At 37.8% G+C, this 22,989-nt stretch overlaps 1 protein-coding gene across 2 annotated transcripts in view; it reads right to left on the bottom strand.

Moving 5' to 3' along the window:
• The window catches only part of C5 (complement C5), a 99,481-nt gene that overhangs the window by 65,628 nt on the left and 10,864 nt on the right, over nucleotides 1-22,989 (bottom strand). For both annotated transcript variants that reach the window (XM_021927208.2, XM_021927209.2), the window contains exons 4-14: nucleotides 21,162-21,232; nucleotides 18,126-18,217; nucleotides 15,455-15,537; nucleotides 13,724-13,814; nucleotides 10,472-10,586; nucleotides 8,775-8,901; nucleotides 6,771-6,886; nucleotides 4,764-4,949; nucleotides 2,948-3,151; nucleotides 501-710; nucleotides 220-369 (exon numbers count right to left, since the gene is read on the bottom strand). In XM_021927208.2, coding sequence (XP_021782900.1) covers nucleotides 220-369; nucleotides 501-710; nucleotides 2,948-3,151; nucleotides 4,764-4,949; nucleotides 6,771-6,886; nucleotides 8,775-8,901; nucleotides 10,472-10,586; nucleotides 13,724-13,814; nucleotides 15,455-15,537; nucleotides 18,126-18,217; nucleotides 21,162-21,232 — 1,445 coding nt within the window. The remainder of the gene's footprint in view (nucleotides 1-219; nucleotides 370-500; nucleotides 711-2,947; nucleotides 3,152-4,763; nucleotides 4,950-6,770; nucleotides 6,887-8,774; nucleotides 8,902-10,471; nucleotides 10,587-13,723; nucleotides 13,815-15,454; nucleotides 15,538-18,125; nucleotides 18,218-21,161; nucleotides 21,233-22,989) is intronic.

The following is a 22,989-nucleotide window of genomic DNA, read 5'->3' on the forward strand; positions in this document are numbered from 1 at the left end:
GATCATATATTCTTAAAGTGCTTACATTTACATTTGAAAAACAAAAGAGGATTGACCTGTGCTTTGGGAGCTAACATGAGGATGGTTTACCTTCCTAAAAACGAGTATGTTGAGTAGATTATAGAAAAGCAGGCCTAGCCTTCCCTTAGTCATTCCCCCATATCCTAGCCTGGTGGCCACACTTCATGCAACACTGCAGTGAGACATGCATTACTTAACTCTTTCCAAGGGCTTTTTGGCTCTTCTTTGGACTCCATACACAGCGCTGTCCACTGCTGTTAATGCCACCCAGGAATCCATCCCAGTTACCATATTAAGAGACACAGTTTGGCCTGGAGAATATGTATCTGCATCAGGAGACAGATGAACCTAAAAGTTCATTTGAAAAAGAAAAGGAAAGATCATTTGTACGAGACAAGACTTTGCAGAAGCAGCTCAGACTTTGGCAGCCTCCTTCATTAAAAAGAAAATTCAATTGCGACTTGTAATTTGTGGCTTACCTGGAGCTGGTTGTCACATTTTTCTTCAATATTTAACCAGACTGAATCAGACACTAATTCTGCTGTCTGCTCTCCTGTGACGATGTAATAGACCAGGAGTCGGGATGAAGGAACCATGTTCTGCGTTACTGGAATGTTTATACTTTGATAAGATGCATCTGAAAGTTTCTCCCTTGTGCCAAAGTGGATAATTTTGCCCTTGGATAAAATCTAAAAATAAACAGCAGCAGCAAAAATAAGTAACAAATAAACCAACAAAAGCAAAACCTATGCTTTAGGATGCAGCCTGGAGCTGGAGCAGAAATTATGTTAAAGAAAAATAAAGTTAGGCCAGGCGCAGTGACTCATGCCTGTAATCCTAGCACTTCGGGAGGCCGAGGTGGGTGGATCACTTGAGGCCAGGAGTTCAAGATCAGCCTGGCCAACATAGTGAAACACCATCTCTACTAAAAATACAAAAGTTAGCCAGGCATGGTGGTGCATGCCTGTAATCCCAGCTACTCGGGAGGCTGAGGCATGAGAATTGCTGGAGCCCGAGAGCTGAAGGTTGCAGTGAGCTGAGATCATGCCACTGCACTCCAGCCCATGCAACAGAGCAAGACTCTGTCTCAAAAAAAAAAAAAAAAAAAGACATAACAATTTTGGTTGGGCAAGGTGGCTCACATCTGTAATCCCAGTACTTTGGGAGGCCAAGGCAGGCGGATCACCTGAGGTCAGGAGTTCGAGACCAGCCTGGTCAACATGGTGAAACCCTGGCTCTACTAAAAATAGAAAAATTAGCCGGGCATGGTTGTGGGCATCTGTAATTCCAGCTACTGGGGAGGCTGAGGCAGGAGAATTGCTTGAACCCGGGAGGCAGATGTTGCAGTGAGCCAAAATCGTGCCATTGCACTCCAGCTTGGGGGACAGAGCGAGACTCCACCAAAAAAAAAGGAAGGAAGGAAGGAAGGAAGGAAGGAAGGAAGGAAGAAGAAAAGGAAGGATGAAGGAAGGAAGGAAGGAAGGGAGTGGAGGAGGGAGGAGGAGGGAGGGAGGAGGAGGGAGGAGGGAGGAGGAAAGAAAGAAAGAAAGAAAAAGAAAGAAAGAAAGAAAGAAAGAAAGAAAGAAGAAAGAAAGAAAGAAAGGAAGGAAGGAAGGAAGGAAGGAAGGAAGGAAGGAAGGAAGGAAGAAAGAAAGAAAGAAAGAAAGAAAGAAAGAAAGAAAGAAAGAAGAAAGAAGAAAAGAAAGAAAGGAAGGAAGGAAGGAAGAAAGGAAGGAAGGGAAGAGTTAACATGTATGGGCCTACTATGTGCCAGGAACTTTAACATTTATTTAACTCCTTTCATTCTCACAATATACCAATATGATAGGAATATTATTCTCATTGAAGAAACTGAGACTCAGGAACTAACTAAAAGTCTTACTGATTTTAATTCAAAATCACACAACTAGCAAATTAGAGAGCTAAAATTTGAACCCAAAAACTGTTTAAAGTCATCACACTGTCACTAAAACCCCTTTTGTTTCACTGATTAAAAAAATAGATGAATAAGTGGAGTGCATTTTATTTGGGTATTAAGTTTTAAAGCCAGGGTTTAGATTCTAAATTGAAGGTTTAAGATTTAAAAAAAAAAACAAAAGTCACGTGAAGCCAAAATGCCCTCAGAGATTTCTTAAATTGTCCTTAGAGACCAGGACTGCACACATGGGTTTGGCATGTAGTCCATAAACAGTTTCCCTTCATCAGTCAATATTTTTCTATGGTCCTCATTACTGTTTTTTTCAATTTCTTTCTCAAAAATGTTGAAAAGCCAAAAGCATGCATTTGGCCTGGCCATCGAAATAATTCATTCCATTTCTTTGGTGATTGTCAGGAAGCTCTTAATATTTTTTGTAAGCTTTTTTTCTCGGTTTCACCAACAGGCTTCATCGATCCATCTCTGTTTCATATAAATGATGCAATAGGGATGTTGCTGAACTATAGAAATGGAACAGGCAAGATAGCATTCAACTCTCAGGAGAGGATTTCGCTTCCCCGTTTTTTGACAGTAAAATGCACTAATCCGAACTGGGTCTAGGCATATAATCTTTGGCCATGAAAGAGAGCAGAGGCAACATGATTTAATCAGGTTCTCGCTTTGGAATAACTAGGCTCTCTTTGGTAAAAAGAGTTATTTGAACAGGAGTCAGAGTCCTCAGCTCAAATCAAAATCTTCCTCTTCCCAGCTGAGTGACCATCATAAGTCTTTTAACTTCTCTGTCCCTCAGTTTCCTCATCTGTGAAATGGTCATGAAAATCATGCCCTATTTCAAAGGTTTTTTGAGAAACGAATATATTCAAGTTAGATGATGTTCTTGAAAGTGCTTTGTGAATACAAGTATAAAGGATAATTCTAATGCTTCTCTAGAGGCAAAGGAAAATGTTCCAGGTGGGGGAATAAGATGTAAATCCATCATTATGTACTTACCAAGTAATTATAGTGAGTTATTTTGTCAATATATGGGCTTTTGGGGGTAACAATAATATTCAAATATTCTCCCACTAGCAAAGCCTTATGGTTATCAGTCCAATCGATATAAAGGTAACTTTGGCTGAGAGATGAGTATGCTATTGCTCGGTAACCTTCCCTGGCCTGATTTTCGTCTGGAAGATCTGGAGCATCAGTTTTGACCTGAAAAGGGAAATTTCAAAAAAACATGTATACTGTGATGTAATGCTTTCTATAAAACATAGCTTTCAAATTATTTTCTTTGCTTTTTAAATTTCTAAATTTCACAATACCAAATGCTAAAGGGGAAAAAAAAACGCTCCATTACTCCAGTGTTTATACAGCTGTGGTATCAAGCAACTTTACAAAGACTACAGACAAGAATGAGGGGATTATGGACTATGGCAGAAAAGTCTGAAATGAAGAGAGAAAGATGCTCCAGGAATAAATATTGGTGGTCTTCCTGAAATGTCATGGTAAGTTGGGGACTTCTTGTCCCATGAGATGATTACAGAGAGATGCCTAAGCATTTAGGAATGTGGGTAGGAGAAGGGAAGTAGTGGGGAGGTAGCACTAACTCTTGAGGACCTGGGGACAGGAGCTATGAATGAACATCTCAGAGACTATCTGGCCCAGTTTCATCGTGAAGTAGAGGCACAGATGGGTGCTTATAAATATGAGGTGGAGAAGAAATGATATCATGGCAGCGAGATCTACCCTGAGACGGCAGAAGTGTTATTAGCTCATGCTCTGGAGTCAGGTACACACTGGTTTGCCTACCAGTATCACCACTGATTAACTCTGGATAAAATTATTTAATCAAAAGAGAGGTTAGAAGTCTCCATTTCCTGAGTCACACAATGGCAAAGATAATATTCTAATTCATCTTGTTAATTAAATGGTGTTTCACGTATTCTTCATAAAGCTGTTAGCATGATGCCTAGCACTTAGTAAGTGCTCAGTAGATGACAGTGAGTATATACGTGCTGCAGTCATTGGCCTATGTTATTAACTTGCTCATTTTTTTTTTTTTTTTGAGATGTAGTCTCGCTCTGTCGCCCAGGCTGGAGTGCAGTGGCCCAATCTTGGCTCATTGCAAGCTCCACCTCCCGGGTTCACGGCATTCTCCTGCCTCAGCCTCCCAAGTAGCTGGAACTACAGGCGCCCGCCACCACACCTGGCTAATTTTTAGTATTTTTAGTACAGATGGGGTTTCACCATGATAGCCAGGATGCTCTCGATCTCCTGACCTTATGATCCACCTGCCTTGGCCTCCCAAAGTGCTAGGATTACAGGTGTGAGCCTCCACACCCGGCCAACTTGCTCATATTTTATTTGAGATTGGGAACTTAAATAATATTTGCTGGGAGAGAAGACTATTAAGTGAGCTCTAAAGTAGAATGGTTCCTGCAGTTAGAAAAAAGGGAGGCTTCCATATTTTTGACCCTTTTGTGGCCCTTCAGGGGATTAAAGGTGAGGGGGGAAAGAGGATATTCCTAACACTCATGTGCACTGCTATACCTATTCTGAAGCTTCTAGAGTCTGATATGGTCTTATTGGTGTAAGCTAAAATAATTAACATCCAAATAAAAAAATTGATACATTTATCTTCCTCAAGGACCATTCAATGGATTAGCAGATTGTCTCTGGGACTCATTTTTCTTGGATGCAAAATTATGGAACTGTTCACTGGACTCAAGTGTAAAATCTGCCACATCTGTTCTGCACACTAGCCAAAACATACGGTCAAGAGTACACATTGTCCTAGAAAACACAACAGGAGAATTCAGCTCACATTAAACTCCAGCACCGTCACTCCAGATGGGAGATTAACCACAAACGAAGCTACTCCATCATCAACACGTGTTACACTTTTCCTTGGCTCCAAGTCAGATGTCTCTTGGTTGACATCAATTGTTTGTGCATTCAATGTTACTGGGACCCCTCCTACCAACTGGTCAAGCGCATCTTTAACCTGCACCTGTTCGTCAAAACAATCCAAATCTGTTTCAACAGCTTATCACTTCTTTTAAAGCACAACAATTCTGCAATAAATTTCCTTCCTCTCCACCAAAGTATAAATTACTTATGTATTTTTTTCTTAAAAATTTTTTCTTCTGAGACAGAGACTTACTATGTTGCCCAAGTTGGAGTGCAGTGGCTATTCACAGGCACAATCATAGCGCACTGCAACCTTGAACTATTGGCCTCAAGCCATCCTCCCACCTCAGCCTCACAAGTAGCTGGAACTATATAGGCATGCAACACCACACCTGGTTTACTTCTGTTTAATTTAGTAAAGAGAAGTATATTCTCAGCTAATAGGAAGATTTAATTCTATTTAGTTAAATCATTCTTGAATAGATTCTCCCATAAATCAAGCAGACTCAAAACATAAATATCATTCTATTAAGTCAGTCAAGGAGTAGATGTGATAAGGTCTTCTGCTGTCTAACTTCTGTATTTCTTTGATTGGTTTAGGACTGGATAAAGGAGAAAATGAGGCAATTGTTTCTGGGAATAAGTCTCGAACATGAGAAACAAAAATAGATACACCTTTTTTCCTTTAACATTTACCTCTTACTGCCATATATATAAATATATATATACACATACATATATATACACACACACAATTCCACACAGATATAGTTTGTTATTTTATTTTTATATAAAATATATTTTAAGCTAATGTTCTATATAATATTGTTATATTTATATATTTTATTATATATTATATTATACATTAATGTATATGCATTTTATGATACTTTGTTATATATTATTTTATATATATAGTAGATACATGTAAGAACCTACAAGCATGTCCAAACCTTGCTTTGGGCTTGGTAAATCCTTTTTTTATTATTTACTGTGGGACATGGTAAATAATATTTACTCTTATTTATTATTGGCTTTTACCCATGTCCCACAGTAAATGTGGGCTTTTACTGTTGGGCTTTTACTGTGGGACACTGGCTTTTACCCACGTCCCACAGTAAATAATAAATAACACATTTTGATTGTACTTTAGTTGATCTTTAAAAATCACACATTTTCCAAAGAACAAAAAAAATTTTTGCTCTAGCTTTCTAAATTAGGGGCAGGGAATAAACATTTCCATTTAATAAACAAAATATATTATTTATAATTAAACATAATAATAGATAAAAATATAAAAACCACATGAATGTTTCAATTCTATACTATCAGCATTTAGAAGAGGAAAAGAAGATGAAGGAGAGAAAAATGAAAGCAGAGGGGTAAGCAAAAAAGACAGAAAAAAAGAAATTCAGGGGCAGAAAGAAGCAAAAGTGAAAAGAACAGAGAGCAATACAGAGACAAGAGATTGAACAGAGTTCTGCACAAAGACAACACAGAGACAGAGGGAAACAAATGAGACACACTGGAGGCAAAAACAGAGAAAGGACTCTATTTTCAAGGAATAATATCTCCATCTTAAGGCTTTTTAAGAATTTGCCACCAAATATTTTTAAATGTTTATATTTTTTGAACTAGAGTCTTATGGGATTTTATTTACATATAATTTAATGCAATGCTTATTTAGGGATGCCTAACACAAGGCTATCTTGCCCGAACTTTTGAAGTCACTGCCGAGGCTGCAGTTGACCTGCAATTTCCCATCCCTGTCTGTGTCCACCAGGAGGGGCAGGTTTCACAGAATAAGCTCCCTCTGTGACTTACCGCGGCAACATTCTTACCCTGTTTGCCACCCACATGTTTTCCATTAACGGAATAAAATGATCATACGTAGCAAGGTCTATCCCCTCACCCCATCTACCTTGATGGAATATGGAATCCCAGGCTTCAGGAAAAGAGGAGTAGCAACCAAATTCAGTTTGTAGGGAGACAGGACATATTTGATGCCAGGTATTTCTGCCTCTTCAGAAAATCCACCTAAGGAAATGGTAAGCATCATGTTGACAGTTTTTAGGAGTATTATGATCTGTATGGATATCCATTTTGTCTCTATATTTTTCCACAGACGTATTCATTCACTCACTCCGTTCTTGCATTCATTCATTTATCAGTAGTAAGTAGGATATAGGTCTTGTTTCAGAGGGGCACTGCAGAGAAGAGTTTAGATCTCAGGAGTTTCCAGGGCCTTATGCACAAGCTCATATATAGAGAAGTTCTTGGAGAAGTAGAGCTATAGGACTGGACTGAGGAAGGATGCTAGGAAGGGGGACACCACTTTTCATCAGTGGCCTGAGTTTCAGTTGACTGTATTCAAGGGATTGAGGAGAGAGGGAAGGGTCAGGCCAGAGACTTAGCCTTACAGAGGTGGGTGTGGGGGGTAGGGGGGTGGTGTTCACAGAGCATAGATACATAGAGAAAATCAGAAAAAGGGAGCTTGGTGTAGAAAGAAACCTGAAGGAGAGTTCAAGACCAGCTGGGCCAACATGGTGAAACCCCATCCCTACTAAAACTACGGGGAAAAAAAAAAAAAAAAAAAAAAAAAAGCTAGGCATGGTGGCGTTGCCTGTAATCTCAGCTACTCGGGAGGCTGAGGCAGGAGAATTGCTTGAACCCAGGAGGCGGAGGTTGCATTGAGCCAAGATTGCACCACTGTACTCCAGCCTTGGCGACAGAGCAAGACTCCATCTCAAAGAAAAGTAAAGAAAAGAAAAGATAAAAGAAAAGGAAAGGAAAGGAAAGGAAAGGAAAGGAAAGGAAAGGAAAGGAAAGGAAAGGAAAAGAAAGGAAAGGAAAGAAAAGAAAAGAACACTTGAAGTTCTACTGGCAAGAACCCAATAATGTTACCCTCCAGGTAAAGATTAAGTTAAATTATTAAGAATAACATTTGAAGCTTTAATATTCCCAAACTCCTTTCCAATATTACATCTCTAATACTCTCTATACATATTCTATATTTTAGTCAAACTGGATAATCTGCCGTCCTTAAAGATTAAGCTTCACCATCTACCCTTCTTCATTTGCCCTCTCTATGGAGGGTTTCTGTTTCACCCTGTCTACCAACTCTGCCTCAAAACCCTAATTATTTTTCAAGGCTCATCATCTTCATAACACTGTTCTTGGTTGCTCAACAATCATCTAGAAGCTTGCCTTCCTCTGAATCCTATTGCATTAATATTTTGCTTAGAGCTCATATGGAATTCTTCCTTGCAACAGTTCTTTCTTCACCTGTCTTATACCTGATGCTAATTTGTAAGCCACTTCAGTGCTGGCATCATACATCATTAATGTTTGCAAGCCTGTGTGTTTGGCAATACTTTAAATATCTTGTAGACACTGCTTAAACTGAACTTATTTAAAATAAATTGAGGAAAAAAAAGAAGAAACATTAAAATAATGTTGAAAACTTTAGGCTTTAGGAAACATTCAGTTTGACTCCATCATTGTGTAGACTATAATAATGATAATAGTAATACCTTTATTTGTATAGTACTTTATCAAGTAGTTTTACATACATAATCTTATTTTGGTTTTGATTTTCACCAGGTGAGAACACTGGGGTACCAAATGGTCAAGGCAGAGAACCTGCAGAACTACTTTGGATATGAATCGGGTAGTGTTTTCCCATTTTTGCAGTAAAAGTGGAGGTAATCGGGACCCAAAGGCTTGCCCAATGACTATAAAGAAGCAGAGCTCTACTGCCTTTTTATAACTATATAAAAATCTACTTCTTATAATTATATTTAACTATGAAAGAAAATACAATGTGAAATAATAATAGAAATTAGAAATTATTTATACCTTTAATATTCTGTCTAAATATTTTTCAAAAGAAAGTACACACACACACACATACACAAACACTTACCTGTAGACTCTATGACTGTTACAGCAATATAAAGGTACTTGTTGTTTAAATCTTCTAAACTGTAGTATGACAGTTCTTTGACTGCTGTTTCAGAATCAAATGTGACTTGAGCAATTCCATTTATCAACTTTTTAAAAGGAGAAAATGGAGGAGTTATTTCAGAGAAGAACTTATAAGGAAAAATTAATAAAATCTGCTTTTATTAGCCTCTAAATTGAAGGCAGATGTGAGAAGAATGATTTAGCGCCAATAGTAAAGTAGATAACTGAGTCCATAATTAAGCCCAGGATGTTATTTTCTAATTATTTGTATAGAATTATAGAAGTGGAAGAGTCTTGAACATCACATGGTCCAACAGGTCTTTTTGGTAATAGCTGACAAACACTCCTTCTTCCAGTTCCTGCATCATCATTCATCTTTCTAGGCCTCTCAGCGTACTTCTGCCCTTAACTAAGAGTTTGTTGGGTTTTATAATATTTAATTTGTACTTCACTGCTTACAAATTTAAATACTAATTTTAAAACACACAATGAGTAAGGGGATGTGGGGTTAAGTCATATTCTATTATTTAATTATTAACACAACAGTAAAATAAAGTTTGCCTTATTTTTTCTTACACAATTGAGTGACTTGAGGGCAGACATTTTTGTCTTATTTAGCTTTAAATCCCAATGTCTAGCATAGAAATTTTGCATTTTAAAAATGCATTTAATTTACATCTTAAATTAATAAGATTGTAGAGGATAAATGATTGATGATGCAAACCATATGAATATGCAAAAATGACATGAACTCATATCATCTATGGTATAATGTAAAGAACGCTGAATAAAGGAAAGGGAACCTGCGCCCTAATCTTAGTTCCAGCAATCACTAGCCCTAAGCTTTGGACAAATAACTTCATGAATATTTCCTTGCAAGATACTATGCTGTCTCTGGGCATATAAGGGAAATGATTCAGACTCACAAATAGTTTAATATTGAAAATGATGGATAAGTAAACAAGTCATTCCAATAAAGAAGGGTTTCTCAACCCCTCAGCATTATTGACATTTTGAACAGGATAATTCTTTGTTGTAGGGGCCTACTCTGCACATGGTAGGAATTTAGCAGCATCCCTGGCCTCTCCCTAGTAAATACCAGTAGCAACCACAAATGTCTCTGGACATTGCCAAATGCCCCCTTGGGGATAAAAAATCATCTCTGGTTGAGAACCACTGCAATGAAATGTGAAGAATGCGTTAAGAAAAGAGGCTATACAACAGGGGCAGCTAACCTAGTGTAGAAGAGTCAGGGGAGGCTTCCCAGAGAAAGGTTGTCAATGTTGAAACTTAAAGAATGAGAAGGAATTAGCCAGGAAAAGAAGGGGCAGGAGGGGACAATGGGAAAGAGCATTTTCAAGTAGAATAAATGACATTGTAAAGACCTGGAGGCAAGAGAGACTTTGGTCAGTTAGAGAAATTGGAGTGATTAATACAAAGGGGAGGGAGAGAGGAAAGGGCATGAGATAAGCTGGCAAGGGAGGCTGATGCCAAGAAAAATGAACTTTACCCTAAAGGCAAAGGGAAGCCCATGGAGGATTTTAAGTTTCAACCTATCTAAAATGGGGGACTGGACTAGATAGTTTTGAGGTAACTTCCCATCTCTCACCTCTGGATGCATCTGTAGGTGTGAGTGACTGTGTCTTAACATCTTACCATTGTGTTTTGCATCGCTGTTTGCATCATTTCTTTTTGATCATCTTTTAAGTCTTCTCTTATTCCAAATGTGATATAAACATCAGCCTCAGTGACTACTTTATTATAAAAATATCTGTCAGACAATAGCATAAAACTGTTTTACTAACATGGTTACAATAACAGGATTCAGATAAAATGTAACAATTTGAAATTACGTAAAACACTTGAGGTACTTTAAAGTGTCTTTCATCCTAACCAAAAGAACAAAGCTGAAGGCATCACGCTACCTGACTTCAAACTATACTACAAGTCTACAGTAACCAAAACAGCATGGTACTGGTACCAAAACAGAAATATAGACCAATGGAACAGAACAGAGGCCTCAGAAATAACACCACACATCTACAACCATCTGATCTTTGACAAACCTGACAAAAACAAGAAATGGGGAAAGGATTCCCTATTTAATAAATGGTGCTGGGAAAACTGGCTAGCCATATGTAGAAAGCTGAAACTGGATCTCTTCCTTACATCTTATACAAAAATTAATTCAAGATGGATTAAAGACTTAAATGTTAGACCTAAAACCAAAAAAACCCTAGAAGAAAACCTAGGCAATACCATTAAGGACACAGGCATGGGCAAGGACTTCATGACTAAAACACCAAAAGCAATGGCAACAAAAGTCAAAATAGACAAATGGGATCTAATTAAACTAAAGGGCTTCTGCACAGTAAAAGAAACTACCATCGGAGTGAACAGGCAACCCACAGAACGTGAGAAAATTTTTGCAATCTACCCATCTGACAAAGGGCTAATATCCAGAACCTACAAAGAACTCAAACAAATTTACAAGAAAAAAACAAACAACCCCATCAAAAAGTGGGCAAAGGGTATGAACAGACACTTCTCAAAAGAAGACATTTATGCAGCCAAAAGACACCTGAAAAAATGCTCATCATCACTGATCATCAGAGAAATGCAAATCAAAACCACAATGAGATATCATCTCACACCAGTTAGAATGGCAATCATTAAAAAGTCAGGAAACAACAGATGCTGGAGAGGATGTGGAGAAATAAGAATGCTTTTACACTGTTGGTGGGACTGTAAACTAGTTCAACCATTGTGGAAGACAGTGTGGTGATTCCTCAAGGATCTAGAACTAGAAATACTATTTGACCCAGCCATCCCATTACTGGGTATATACCCAAAGGATTATAAATCATGCTACTATAAAGACACATGCACACGTATGTTTACTGCGGCACTATTCACAATAGCAAAGACTTGGAACCAATTCAAATGTCCATCAATGATAGACTGGATTAAGAAAATGTGGCACATATGCACCATGGAATACTATGCAGCCATAAAAAAGGATGAGTTCATGTCCTTTGCAGGCACATGGGTGCAGCTGGAAACCATCACTCTGAGCAAACTATCACAAGGACAGAAAACCAAACACTGCACGTTGTCACTCACAAGTGGGACTTGAACAATGAAAACACTTGGACACAGGGTAGGAAACATCACACCCCAGGGCCTGTCGTGGGATGGGGGGCAGGGGGAGGGATACCATTAGGAGAAACACCTAATGTAAATGATGAGTTAACGGGTGCAGCAAACCAACATGGCTCATGTATACCTATGTAACAAACCTGCACATTATGTACATGTACCCTAGAACTTAAAGTATAATAAATAAATAAATAAATAAAGTGTCTTCATGCACTATTACATTTCATTCTCATAAAGCCACATTAATAACGTTATGTGCTAGATGAAAAAAATTGATCTAGGGGAGATCACAAGACTTAGAATCAGGGCCCTCTCCTATAGGCCAAATTACTTCCTTGATAATTTTGATACCAGCTACTCTCTATTTTATTTTATGTCTTTAAAAGGTACATGTCCAATCTCACTGTTATATGAGACCGATTCTTCATAAAAAATTCAAACTACATGTTGTCCTTTTTAGTTTAGAATTAAAGTAAGAATAAAGTAAACTTTCTACCCAGCAAATAATACTAAAGCAAGAGCTAACTTTCCTTATTTATGGTTTGAATAAATACTCCCCATTATAGGAGGTCAGTTTCTATAATTTTCTCTCAAGTGAGACTTTTATGCTGGTTTAGACCAAGTAATAAACACTCTATTTTCCAAATAAATGCTAATAAGAGAGTTAGCATAGGGTAATGTTTGAGGCATGGACTCTGGAACCAGAAAGGCTGTGCAACTTACTAGCTGTGTGATTTTGAGCAAATTATTGAACATTGATGTACCTCAGTTTTTTCACTTGTAACATGGGAATAGTAACAATATCAATGCATAGAGTTGTTGTAAAGATTAAATGTGCTAATATATGCTGAGTGCTTAGAAGAGTACCCTACACGTATAGTTATATAGATTGGTATAACTACATTATATTGTAATTTTAAAATGACCTAAGTTTTTGTGATAGGTTGCTTGCAAAACTAACCCCCAATTCTCTACCTCCCCATGTATCCACAACCTTTGTACAGTTCCTTGTGTCCACAACGTGTGGGAGGAGTCTATTTCCTCTGGGCTGACCTTGTAACTTGCTTTGGACAAAAGAATGTGTGGAAGTGATGGTGTGCCAGCACCAAGCCTAGGCTCAGGGGGACTTTTATGCTTCATTCCCTCTCTTTGAGCATTGCTGCTGCTACAGGCTAGCCTGCTGGATGATGAGAGGCACACACACTTTTAGCCCCATCCAACTGCCAGACATATGGACAGGACCTTCCTAGACCAGTCAGCCCCCAGCTGACCTACCAACTGGCTGCAGGTACATGGGCAAGCCCAGCTGACACCAGCGTAGCCCAGATCAGCAGAACTTCCCAGCTGACTCATAAATGGTGGTAGTTTTAAGGCACTGGGTTTTGAAGTAGTTATGCAGCATTAGCTGGCTGATTAAGTCATTTAAAAAATGACAGGAAGTGAATCCTTCATATCTCAGTCCCAATATCCTAAGTCACCCTAGTCACCAAGCTTAGATCTTTAGCACTTTTATTTTCTTTGTTTTTGCTGGTGAATAGCCAACAAAGCTAAACTTGGAATCAGCTAAAATCAGAATAAGCAAATAAACTATCAGCATGATGTCTCCTTTATCAATTAGTCCCCAAATCATGGCAGACTTTGATAATAAATCACAGATCTCACTTTGGGAAACTATCATCAACCAGAGTTGAGTTAATTTGAAAAATAAAAACAAAAACAAACAAACAAAAAAACCCCAAATGTTCTTACCTTGCTTTTATAGTAATTTCAAAATTCTTAAAGTTCTTATAACCAATGAAATTACTTTCTGGTTCTACTGAGACAGAAAAATGTGGCAAGACTGAAAATAAAAACAAACAGGTAATATTACCATTTTGATTAGAGCAGACTTTAAAGCCTAGCAAACAGCTAGACTTTCTGGTATAGTTGGACAAGCTGTAACATCAACACAACATCCACCTTATCATCATAATCATCATCGTCATCATCATCATCAACAACAATCTCTGCAGAGCCTTCCCATTCCACCAATCAGAGGTCAATCCAGAAGCACCTTGCCTATATTTTGATTACAGCATTTGTTATAGGCAATAGGTTATTTCTTCCATTAGAGTATAGGTTCCTTGAAAACAAAAAAACTTTTCAATAGTGACAAAACATAATGAGATTTACATTTCAAGATTATTTTGGCTAATACCAAGCAAGATAGCTTGGAAGCAGAGACATCAGTTAGGAGGCTTTTGCTGTAGTCCAGGAGGGAGGGTGCTGATGAACTGATAAGAGAGGCTACAGATAGTCAGAGGTGGGTGGATTCTCGATATACAGAGAAAATAGCAAAAACACTTAGAAGAAGGGAGATGGGTTAGGATTATATGTTACAGAGAGCTGTAATCTTTAAGGTTGAGTTTCATCATAACGCATTTGTTTTGTCACTGTTTTTCTTGTTAACTGTTAAAATTTGTGTCAGTATTTATTCTTCTCCATGTCATTATGAATCTCTTGGGGGAATAAAAAATGGCTTCAAGCAGGAGAAAGTTAAATTTGATAGCAGAGCACACAGAAATGCTAGTAAACTACTATAAGAAATGAAAGATTAAACTATTTACATTACTTGTTAGTCTATTAATATAGTTTATTTCAAAATAAGAATATCTTAAATATTCAAATTAATATATTAGGAATTTAGGAGCCAGAAAATAGGGTTGGACTAGGGGTAAGGAAACCTAATTGTTTTTGTTTTGTCACTAATTGGTTTCAAGACTCAAGTAAATCATTTATTGGTTTTACTGGGTTCCAGTCACCTCATCTATGACTATTTAAGTTTCTCCTAGTAATAATCACAATTCTAGAAAGGATATTTACTAGTCAAGCTCTTCAGGGGACTAGATCTCTTCCAGCTCTCTGATGGGGAACACAAGTCCACAGAGGTGGTTCTGCTTGATCAGGGTTAAAGACATGCTGGAACTAGAACCTAGGCATTCAACTACCACTCCTCCCTCCAACCCCTGGCCAGTACTTCTAGCCATACGAGCAGGCTGCCTCATCTTCACCTGGGATTAATTTTGCATTAACTACATTATTAAAAAGAATTATTACAAAACACTAACTTTTTATAGAAAAACTTTTAATTGGCTGGGTGCGGTGGCTCATGCCTGTAATCCCAGCACTTTGGGAGGCCAAGGTGGGTGGATCACGAGGTCAGGAGTTCAAGACCAGCCTGGTCAAGATGGTGAAATTCTGTCTCTACTAAAAATACAAAAATTAGCTGTATATGGTGGTTGGTGCCTGTAATCTCAGCTACTCGGGACGCTGAGGCAGAGAGTTGCTTGAACCCAGGAGGCGGAGGTTGCAGTGAGCCAAGATCGTGCCACTGGACTCCAGCCTGGGCGACAGAGTGAGACTCCGTCTCAAAAAAACCAAAAACCAAAAAACAAAAAACAAAAAACACAGAAAGAAAAACTTTTAATTGTCAGAAATTACCATATTCTTTAACTTCAAAAAATGCAGTTCCAGTTGTTGAAAAGTCCTCTTTATATTTAGCCTGGATCGTCCACATACCATATCTGTGGAAGCAAAATATTTAAAATTATAGATGTCATCAAATGTTTTTAATTCACTCAGAGGAGATCTAATAAATTCCTGTTTTAAAGAGAGAAGAATACACAAAGATATATAAAACCTAAGTAATATATTTTATTTGTGACTGATTTTTAAGCAATAAATAATTGAGCATTTTTAGGATAATAGATAATAGATATTGTTTAGTAACTAGTTTTTCATGTATTGGGTTATTTTTCCTGGCATTTTATCTCAATACAGTCATTAGTTTTGATTTGAAGAGCTTATTATTTCTGAGAATTTATTTAATCTTGGAGCCTAATTATGCTAACATAATACTAAAATCCAAAATATAGTACAAAATCCTTAATAATGTCTCTAGAAACATATAATACAAGACAAGCTTATACAGATGATAAAATTTATGCCTCACAAAAATGAATTTATGGTCGGAAACAAAGCATGGTTTTTTAAGGATGAAAATGACCTGGCTTTAGTTAATAACCTTTATTTAAAAATATATATGAGGCCAGGCACAGTTGCTCATGCCTGTAATCCCAACACTTTGGGAGGCCAAGGCAGGAGGATCGCTTGAGCCCAGGAGTTCAAGACCAGCCCAGGCAACATGATGAAACCCCATCTCTACAAAAAAATACAAAAATTAGTCTGGTGTGGTGGTGCATGCTTGTAGTCCCAGCTACTTAGGAGGCTGAGGTGGAAGAATTGCTTGAGTCCGGGAGATCAAGGCTATGGTGAGCCAAGATCACACCACTGCACTCCAGCCTGGGTGACAGAGTGAGACTCTGTTTCAAAAAAAAGTGTGTGTGTGTATATATGTGTATGTGTGTGTGTGTATGTGTGTGTGTGTATATATATATATAGAAAGAGAGAGAGAGCCTACCTTGCAAATTGGCTACGCAGTCCACAAATGTTAATAGTATTATAATAATGATTATTACCATCATCATCTTCAATTTTATGAATATTTATCAAGGGCCTATTATGTTGAACTGCTGGTGTGTAATACAGACAAGGCCCGCCTTAAAGAGTTTATAAGCTAGTGGGGAATAAAAATGCCAGCAAACAAGTAAAGAAATGATGATGACATTGAGATAAGTGTCATGAAGAAAATAAACAAGATGCTGAGATAGGGAGTAAAACAAAGCAAGAGATTACATTAGATCACGCATCCAGGAATAGGCTTTTTATAAAAGCAGCTTCTACTCTGGGTCATAACAGTGAAAGGAAGTCAGGCTTATGAAGAGCCAGGTGAAGCCCATTCCAAGTAGAGGGGATGACATGTGCAAAGGCACGGAGGTAGGAAAGCACTGGAGATGCCAGACCTTCATGGCTGGCACATAATTTTCCGTGGGTCAAGTGGCACAAGATGAAGTTGGAGAAATGATAGCAGTAATAATAATAGGTTTAATTCTGCACTACAGAACATGTAGTATTTTCAAGAACGTACACAATTTTTAAATTATCCAAGTTATTTAAACCCCTCAAATTCAATTTAAATTTTTAGAAAAATTTCAGTACAGTGAATTAACTGTGAACTCCTCTCTAGAGGGTAGAGGGAAAATGACCATAAAAAGATTTTGCTCTAAAATTATAGTGCAGCCATGTATAGGTGCACTTGTCTTATTCATTCTGCTCTATTATAAATTTCTTCCTTTCCTTTCCTTTCTCTTCTATTCTTTTTTCTTTTCTTTTCTTTTTTTCTTTCTTAGATGGAGTTTTGCTCTTGTTGCCCAAGATGGAGTGCAGTGGTATGATCTCGGCTCACTGCAACCTCCACCTCTGGGGTTCAAGCGATTCTCCTGCCTCAGCCTCCCAAGTAGCTGGGATTACAGGCGCCTGCCACCATGCCCGGCTAATTTTTTGTATTTTTGGTAGAGACAGGGTTTCACCATGTTGGCCAGGCTGGTCTCAAACTCCTGACCTTAGGCCTCCCAAAGTGCTGGGATTACAGGTTTGAGCCACCGCACCTGGGCTATTATAAGTTTCTTGAAAGCAGGGACTGTGGATTCTTTATTTTGTATCTCTCCCTCCTATTGTGATTTGCCCATACCAAGAATGTGTTCATCGAATGTGTATTACATTGAATCCTGTTTAAACTTTTTCTTAAATCCTTTCATGTGAGGGCAAATAATAGATATAGCGCTGAGAACTCCTTCCCTCTTGGACTTTGCCTCCTGGTAGTTTATCCAGGCAAAACCTACAGACCACCATATTTTATAGCAACCAGAGCAAGGAACAAGACCACACCAGCCTTTTAAACTGACAATCTATTAGGTACTTTGACGGGCAGGAGTTGATGGTTTTTATGAGAAAAAAAACCTGGGTACTATTTTTTCCTCTTCCCAATTTTTATTTCTATATGTAAAAAGAATGAGTGAGAAGTACTGGAAAATTTTTGCCAGAAACAGAGCTTAAATTCTCGCTAGACTTCAAAAGATTTTGCATGTCCACCTATGTGACACCTTTTGTTAACTAACACTAGGTGGCCCCCTTTAACTGGTTATCTGCTTCTTCACCAAACGTTCCATAAGTGGTTTTAGAGAAAATTTTACTAACAAGTATTTTAACATACCTAGGATTAGACGGAATCTTGAAGTCCGGAAAAGAGATAATTCCAATATGATCAATTTCTTCTACCATGTCAACTTCTGATCCTTCAGGATCCTGTGAATAAAAACAAACACCCTCAAAGGACAGAAACTACATTTTAAAAAATTCAGCTGATTATATGATCTTTGATGTACAAAAATATTTGTAAATCAAATATTTGAAGACAAATACCCAAGTCTTCAAATTAAACATGAAGGATGAAGATCAATTAAATGTTATAGAAGGGAAATATGGTTCATTTCAGCCACTTCCCTTCTTTTTCCAACCTTCCCCATCTCTCCGCACTATCTTGAAGAGATTGAACTCTGTCTTACATCTAAAAGATGAAGTGTAACAACACGTAAAAACAACAACAGACAAACAAACACTGATGTTTTTGATAAACTAAATGTGAATTTGGCAGTCTTTTTAAATACCAGAATCTAATTTTTATATATGTTCATTTGAAGCTTTCAAAAACAAATATTCTATAAACTATATTTTTTAGCTAGATGTTTTATAAATGTATAGTATGGGCATTTTTCAGCTTGGTAAAACTCTCAAATGGTTAAACAAACTTGATAGTTCTCACCAAGCTTCCCCATAAGCTTCATTTTGTGTTCAGGTTAGCAAATAATTGAAATGAGGTTTTGACTTTCTTTGGACTACACATGGGGGTCCAATTCAGCCTCAACTCAACACATAAACATAGCAGGCAACATAAGTGAGACCCCTATCTGTACAACAAACTTTTGAGACAGGGATCTTGCTCTGTTGTCGAGGGTAGAGTGCAGTGGTGTGATCATAGCTCACTGCAGCTTTGAATTCACAGGCTCAAGCAATCCTCCCACCTCAGCTTCCCAAGTAGCTGGGACCACAGGCACACGCCACCATGCCCAGCTGTTTTTTTTTTCTTTTAATTTTTAGTAGAGATGAGGTCTCTCTATGTTGCCCAGGCTGGTCTCGATCTCCTGAGCTCAAGCAATCCTCCCAGTTTAGCCTCCCAAAGTGCTGGGATTACAGGCATGAGTCACTGTGATCAGCCTACAAAAAAACGTTTAAAGAGTTAGCAGGGTGTGGTGATGGGTGCCTGTAGTCCTAGCTACTCAGGAAGCTGAGGTGGGAGGATGGCTTGAGCCCAGGAGTTTGAGGCTACAGTGAGCTATGATCATACCACTGCACTCCAGCCTCGGTGACAGGGCAAGACCCTGTCAAAACAAAACAAAACAAAACAAAAACAAAAACAAAAACACCCAAAGCAAAAAATTTTAGCACCATTTACCATGACTGAAATTCACAGTTGGATTTTAGAAGTTTTATTTCTTAATTAATTGTAAAACTTACAGAAGCCTATTTTGAACAAGAATTATACTTGTAGCTGAGAATTTTTATGACTCTTCTTCATCACACTATCCATTGTGCACAATTCTAAGACCATCTTTCTCGGGTACTATTTTCAGGATACTTCCTCTATACTAATTCCTTAAGGCTCTGGGATCAGATTCCTCAATCTTTTCTTCCTGGGGCAGCTCTCACAAGGGATGACTGACATTCATTTTTCTGCAGGTTATGTCATGATTCTGCATCACTTAAGTTCAACTATGAAGATGTTGGATAAAGAGCATACGTCCACACCCCTAGCATTCCCTGATAGAAAAAGGGCATTTGAGCTGACATTGCTCTCCTTAGTTCACTTTCAGACATTCTATCAGTCAATCAGTTTATTTGCTAGCTTCATTTTTTAAATTTCTTCCTGTCCCCATAGCTTAACTCACACTGTTTCTTACATGGATGGTCTTCACTATTTTTAAATACTTTATGTCAATTCCTTTCATTAACACCCAACTCAGGATTCCCTTTATCTATTCCGTTCCAGAGAAGGATGTGTATCACCCCCACTCTCACCTCTCATTGGTCTTCCCTCTGAGCTCATGGTATTTGTCCTACTGTATAATTTATTTGGTTTATATTTTAGTAAGGTTTTGTTCTCCAGTATCTACTCTTTTGCACCTGCATTCTGATAAGTTTTTGTTTTTGTTTTTTTTGAGTAGCAGAAAAGTGCTGCAGCCTATATTGAAGGACCATTAGTAGTATACCTCAGTTATAACTGAGCAGTTATAACTAGTTGTACTATTTTATTTCCTCACAAAAGTGTTTGAGGTATGTGACATAAATTAGATGAGATCGTGGCAGTTCAATGCACAGCATCTGTTACATATGTCATGTCTGATAAATGGTGAATTACTGCCAATCTTTAACTCATGGTCTAGCAAGACTTTTTGTGTTAGTATATTAGTTATTAAACTCTAAGTTCCTTAAGAGTAAGTACCTTTAAATATAATTCTTTTGCACATAATAAATACATAATAGATATATCCATTATGTATATCTTATAGTTAAATGGGTATTCAGTCAATTCTTAGTGATTGGTGGGTGGTTTTATGGGTTTTTTTGTTTTTTGTTTTTTGAGACGGAGTTTCACACTGTCATCAGCCTGGAATGCAGTGGCACAATCTCGGTTTACTGCAAGCTCTGCCTCCTGGGTTCAAGGAAGGAATTCCCCCGCCTCAGCCTCCTGAGTAGCTGGGACTACAGGCGCACACCACCAAACCCAGCTAATTTTTTGTATTTTAGTAGAGATGAGGTTTCACTATGTTGGCCAGGTTAGTCTTGGTCTCCTGACCTTGTGATCTGCCCGCCTCGGCCTCCCAAAGTGTTGGGATTACAGGCATGAGCCACCAAGCCTGGCCAGTGGGTGTTCTTTAAAAAAGAAAACAGCAAGATTGTACTTAAATGGTTTAGCTCAAAATCCTTCAAGTTGTTGAAATTTAATTTGTATGAGCCTTTCACATACGTGTATTAGAGGTATAGATCTATGATACTATACTCATTGCAGATGTTCAATAACCAGTTATGGAACACTGAATGATTTAGTGTAGTGTGAGGACAGGGTTATGAAATGAGATTCTTGTACTGAAAAAATGAATTAAAGTATTATTTAAGTAAATAAAATACTTACTATGAAAGTTAAGACAGTTTCTCTTTTGGCTGGCTTCAAGTCATCATTCAACGAATAAACTCTAACCTTTACTGTAAGAATAATTGATATCATCAAAAACTCTGCTAAACACAAGGATATTTTGATTTTTTTAAAACAACCATCCTTAAAAGAGAAGAATCTTACTTTAAAAAACTCAATACACAAAAGTCCATATTTGAAAAAAAGAAAAATTAGTGAAAAAAAGAAAAATTAGTTTGCAGACATATACATTACTAAAGATTCTTTTATTTAAGAGAATCCTCTGGAATTCCTTTAAAGAACTATTTCTATTAGTGGATTTAAAGTACAGTTCACTTTCTTAAAATACATTTACCTACAATGTTTTGAGAACACACCCACAGTATGAAATTAATTACATCTGTAATTAGGCCATTATTTATCAAGAATTTCATAGTAGCAAAATAGTGACGTCCACCATATGGTTATAGGGCAGCGTAACATATTGTCTCATAATAGAGTTGAAGATCTTAATGGAAAATTGGGAGCTTGATTCAGACACACACTCTTCCACTTATGAAAACCAACAAGGCTTCCAATTAGCTCTTATTGCAAAAGGCAGCTTTGGATTGTATGGTTTTGTTGTATTTATTGAGCCAGATCCTACACTTGTTCTCTCATTGTTAAAAGAGCAATGGCGGGGGCTCAATAACTGTTACTTTTCTTCCATTTCTTTCTGTCAGTTAATAGATCCCTACTTTTTAAACAAAAGCATGTGTTTCACTTTTAACTCACAGCTGTTTGAGACATAGTGATCTAATTCCTTCCAAAGATACTGTAATTTCTCTAGGGTGTTGCTGATGCTTAAATCATTTCATGGCCAAATTTACCCACAAAATAAAATGGAACTGGCACCATAAACCCAGTATCTTTTAAAAGATCAGTATTATGCAAAGCTCTGTATGAGAAACCATATTAACACTGGTTTTATTAAGTTCACAAGATAAAAACAATGTGCTCAGTAAATGCCTCACCTCTCTGCTCTCTCCTTCCCCTCACACCTGTCTCCCACCACAAATCCTATCTCCTGCTTTTTGGACACACCCAGTCTAGGCCTAAGTATCACTGGGAAGCTGCCCAAGTCAGAAAGTCACAAAAGTTAAGAGCAGAGGCCCTAGAATTAAAAACTTTGGTCTCACTCCTGCCTCTGCCACTTTCTAGTATGACCCTGAGCGGGATACTTAATCCCTCTAAACCTTAGTTATCTCACTTGTAAAACAGGAATATTAGTGTGTGTTCATAGTGTCCTTGTGAGAATTAAATAATGCAAAGCTTTTGCATAGCCTGACACATACTAAGTAATCAATAAATGTTTATTATTTTATTACTATTTCTGTTACTACTATTTGGCTAGTTTTTAACCCAGTTTGTGTTTAGATCAGAAAATTAATCTTGTCTTCACAGTGATGATACATTGGAGGTAAGAGCTATACAATTTTTTGTATAAAAGATATGGCTTATTGGCCGGGTACAGTGACTCACGCCTGGAATCCCAGCACTTTGGGAGGCCGAGGTGAGTGGATCACTTGAGGCCAGGAGTTGAAGACCAGCCTGGCCAACATGGTGAAACTCCAGCTCTACTAAATATACAAAATAGCCAGGCGTGGTGGCAAGCGCCTGTAAACCCAGTTACTTGGTTTGCTGAGGCTGGAGAATCGCTTGAACCCGGGAGGCGGAGATTGCAATGAGATAAGATAGCACCACTGCCCTCCAGCATGGGTGACAGAGCAAGACACTGACTAAATAAATAAATATATAAAAATAAAAATAAAAGATATGGTTTATTAAT

The sequence above is a fragment of the Papio anubis genome, chromosome 13 (assembly GCF_008728515.1).
Source record: "Papio anubis isolate 15944 chromosome 13, Panubis1.0, whole genome shotgun sequence".
Classification (NCBI taxonomy): Eukaryota; Metazoa; Chordata; class Mammalia; order Primates; family Cercopithecidae; genus Papio; species Papio anubis.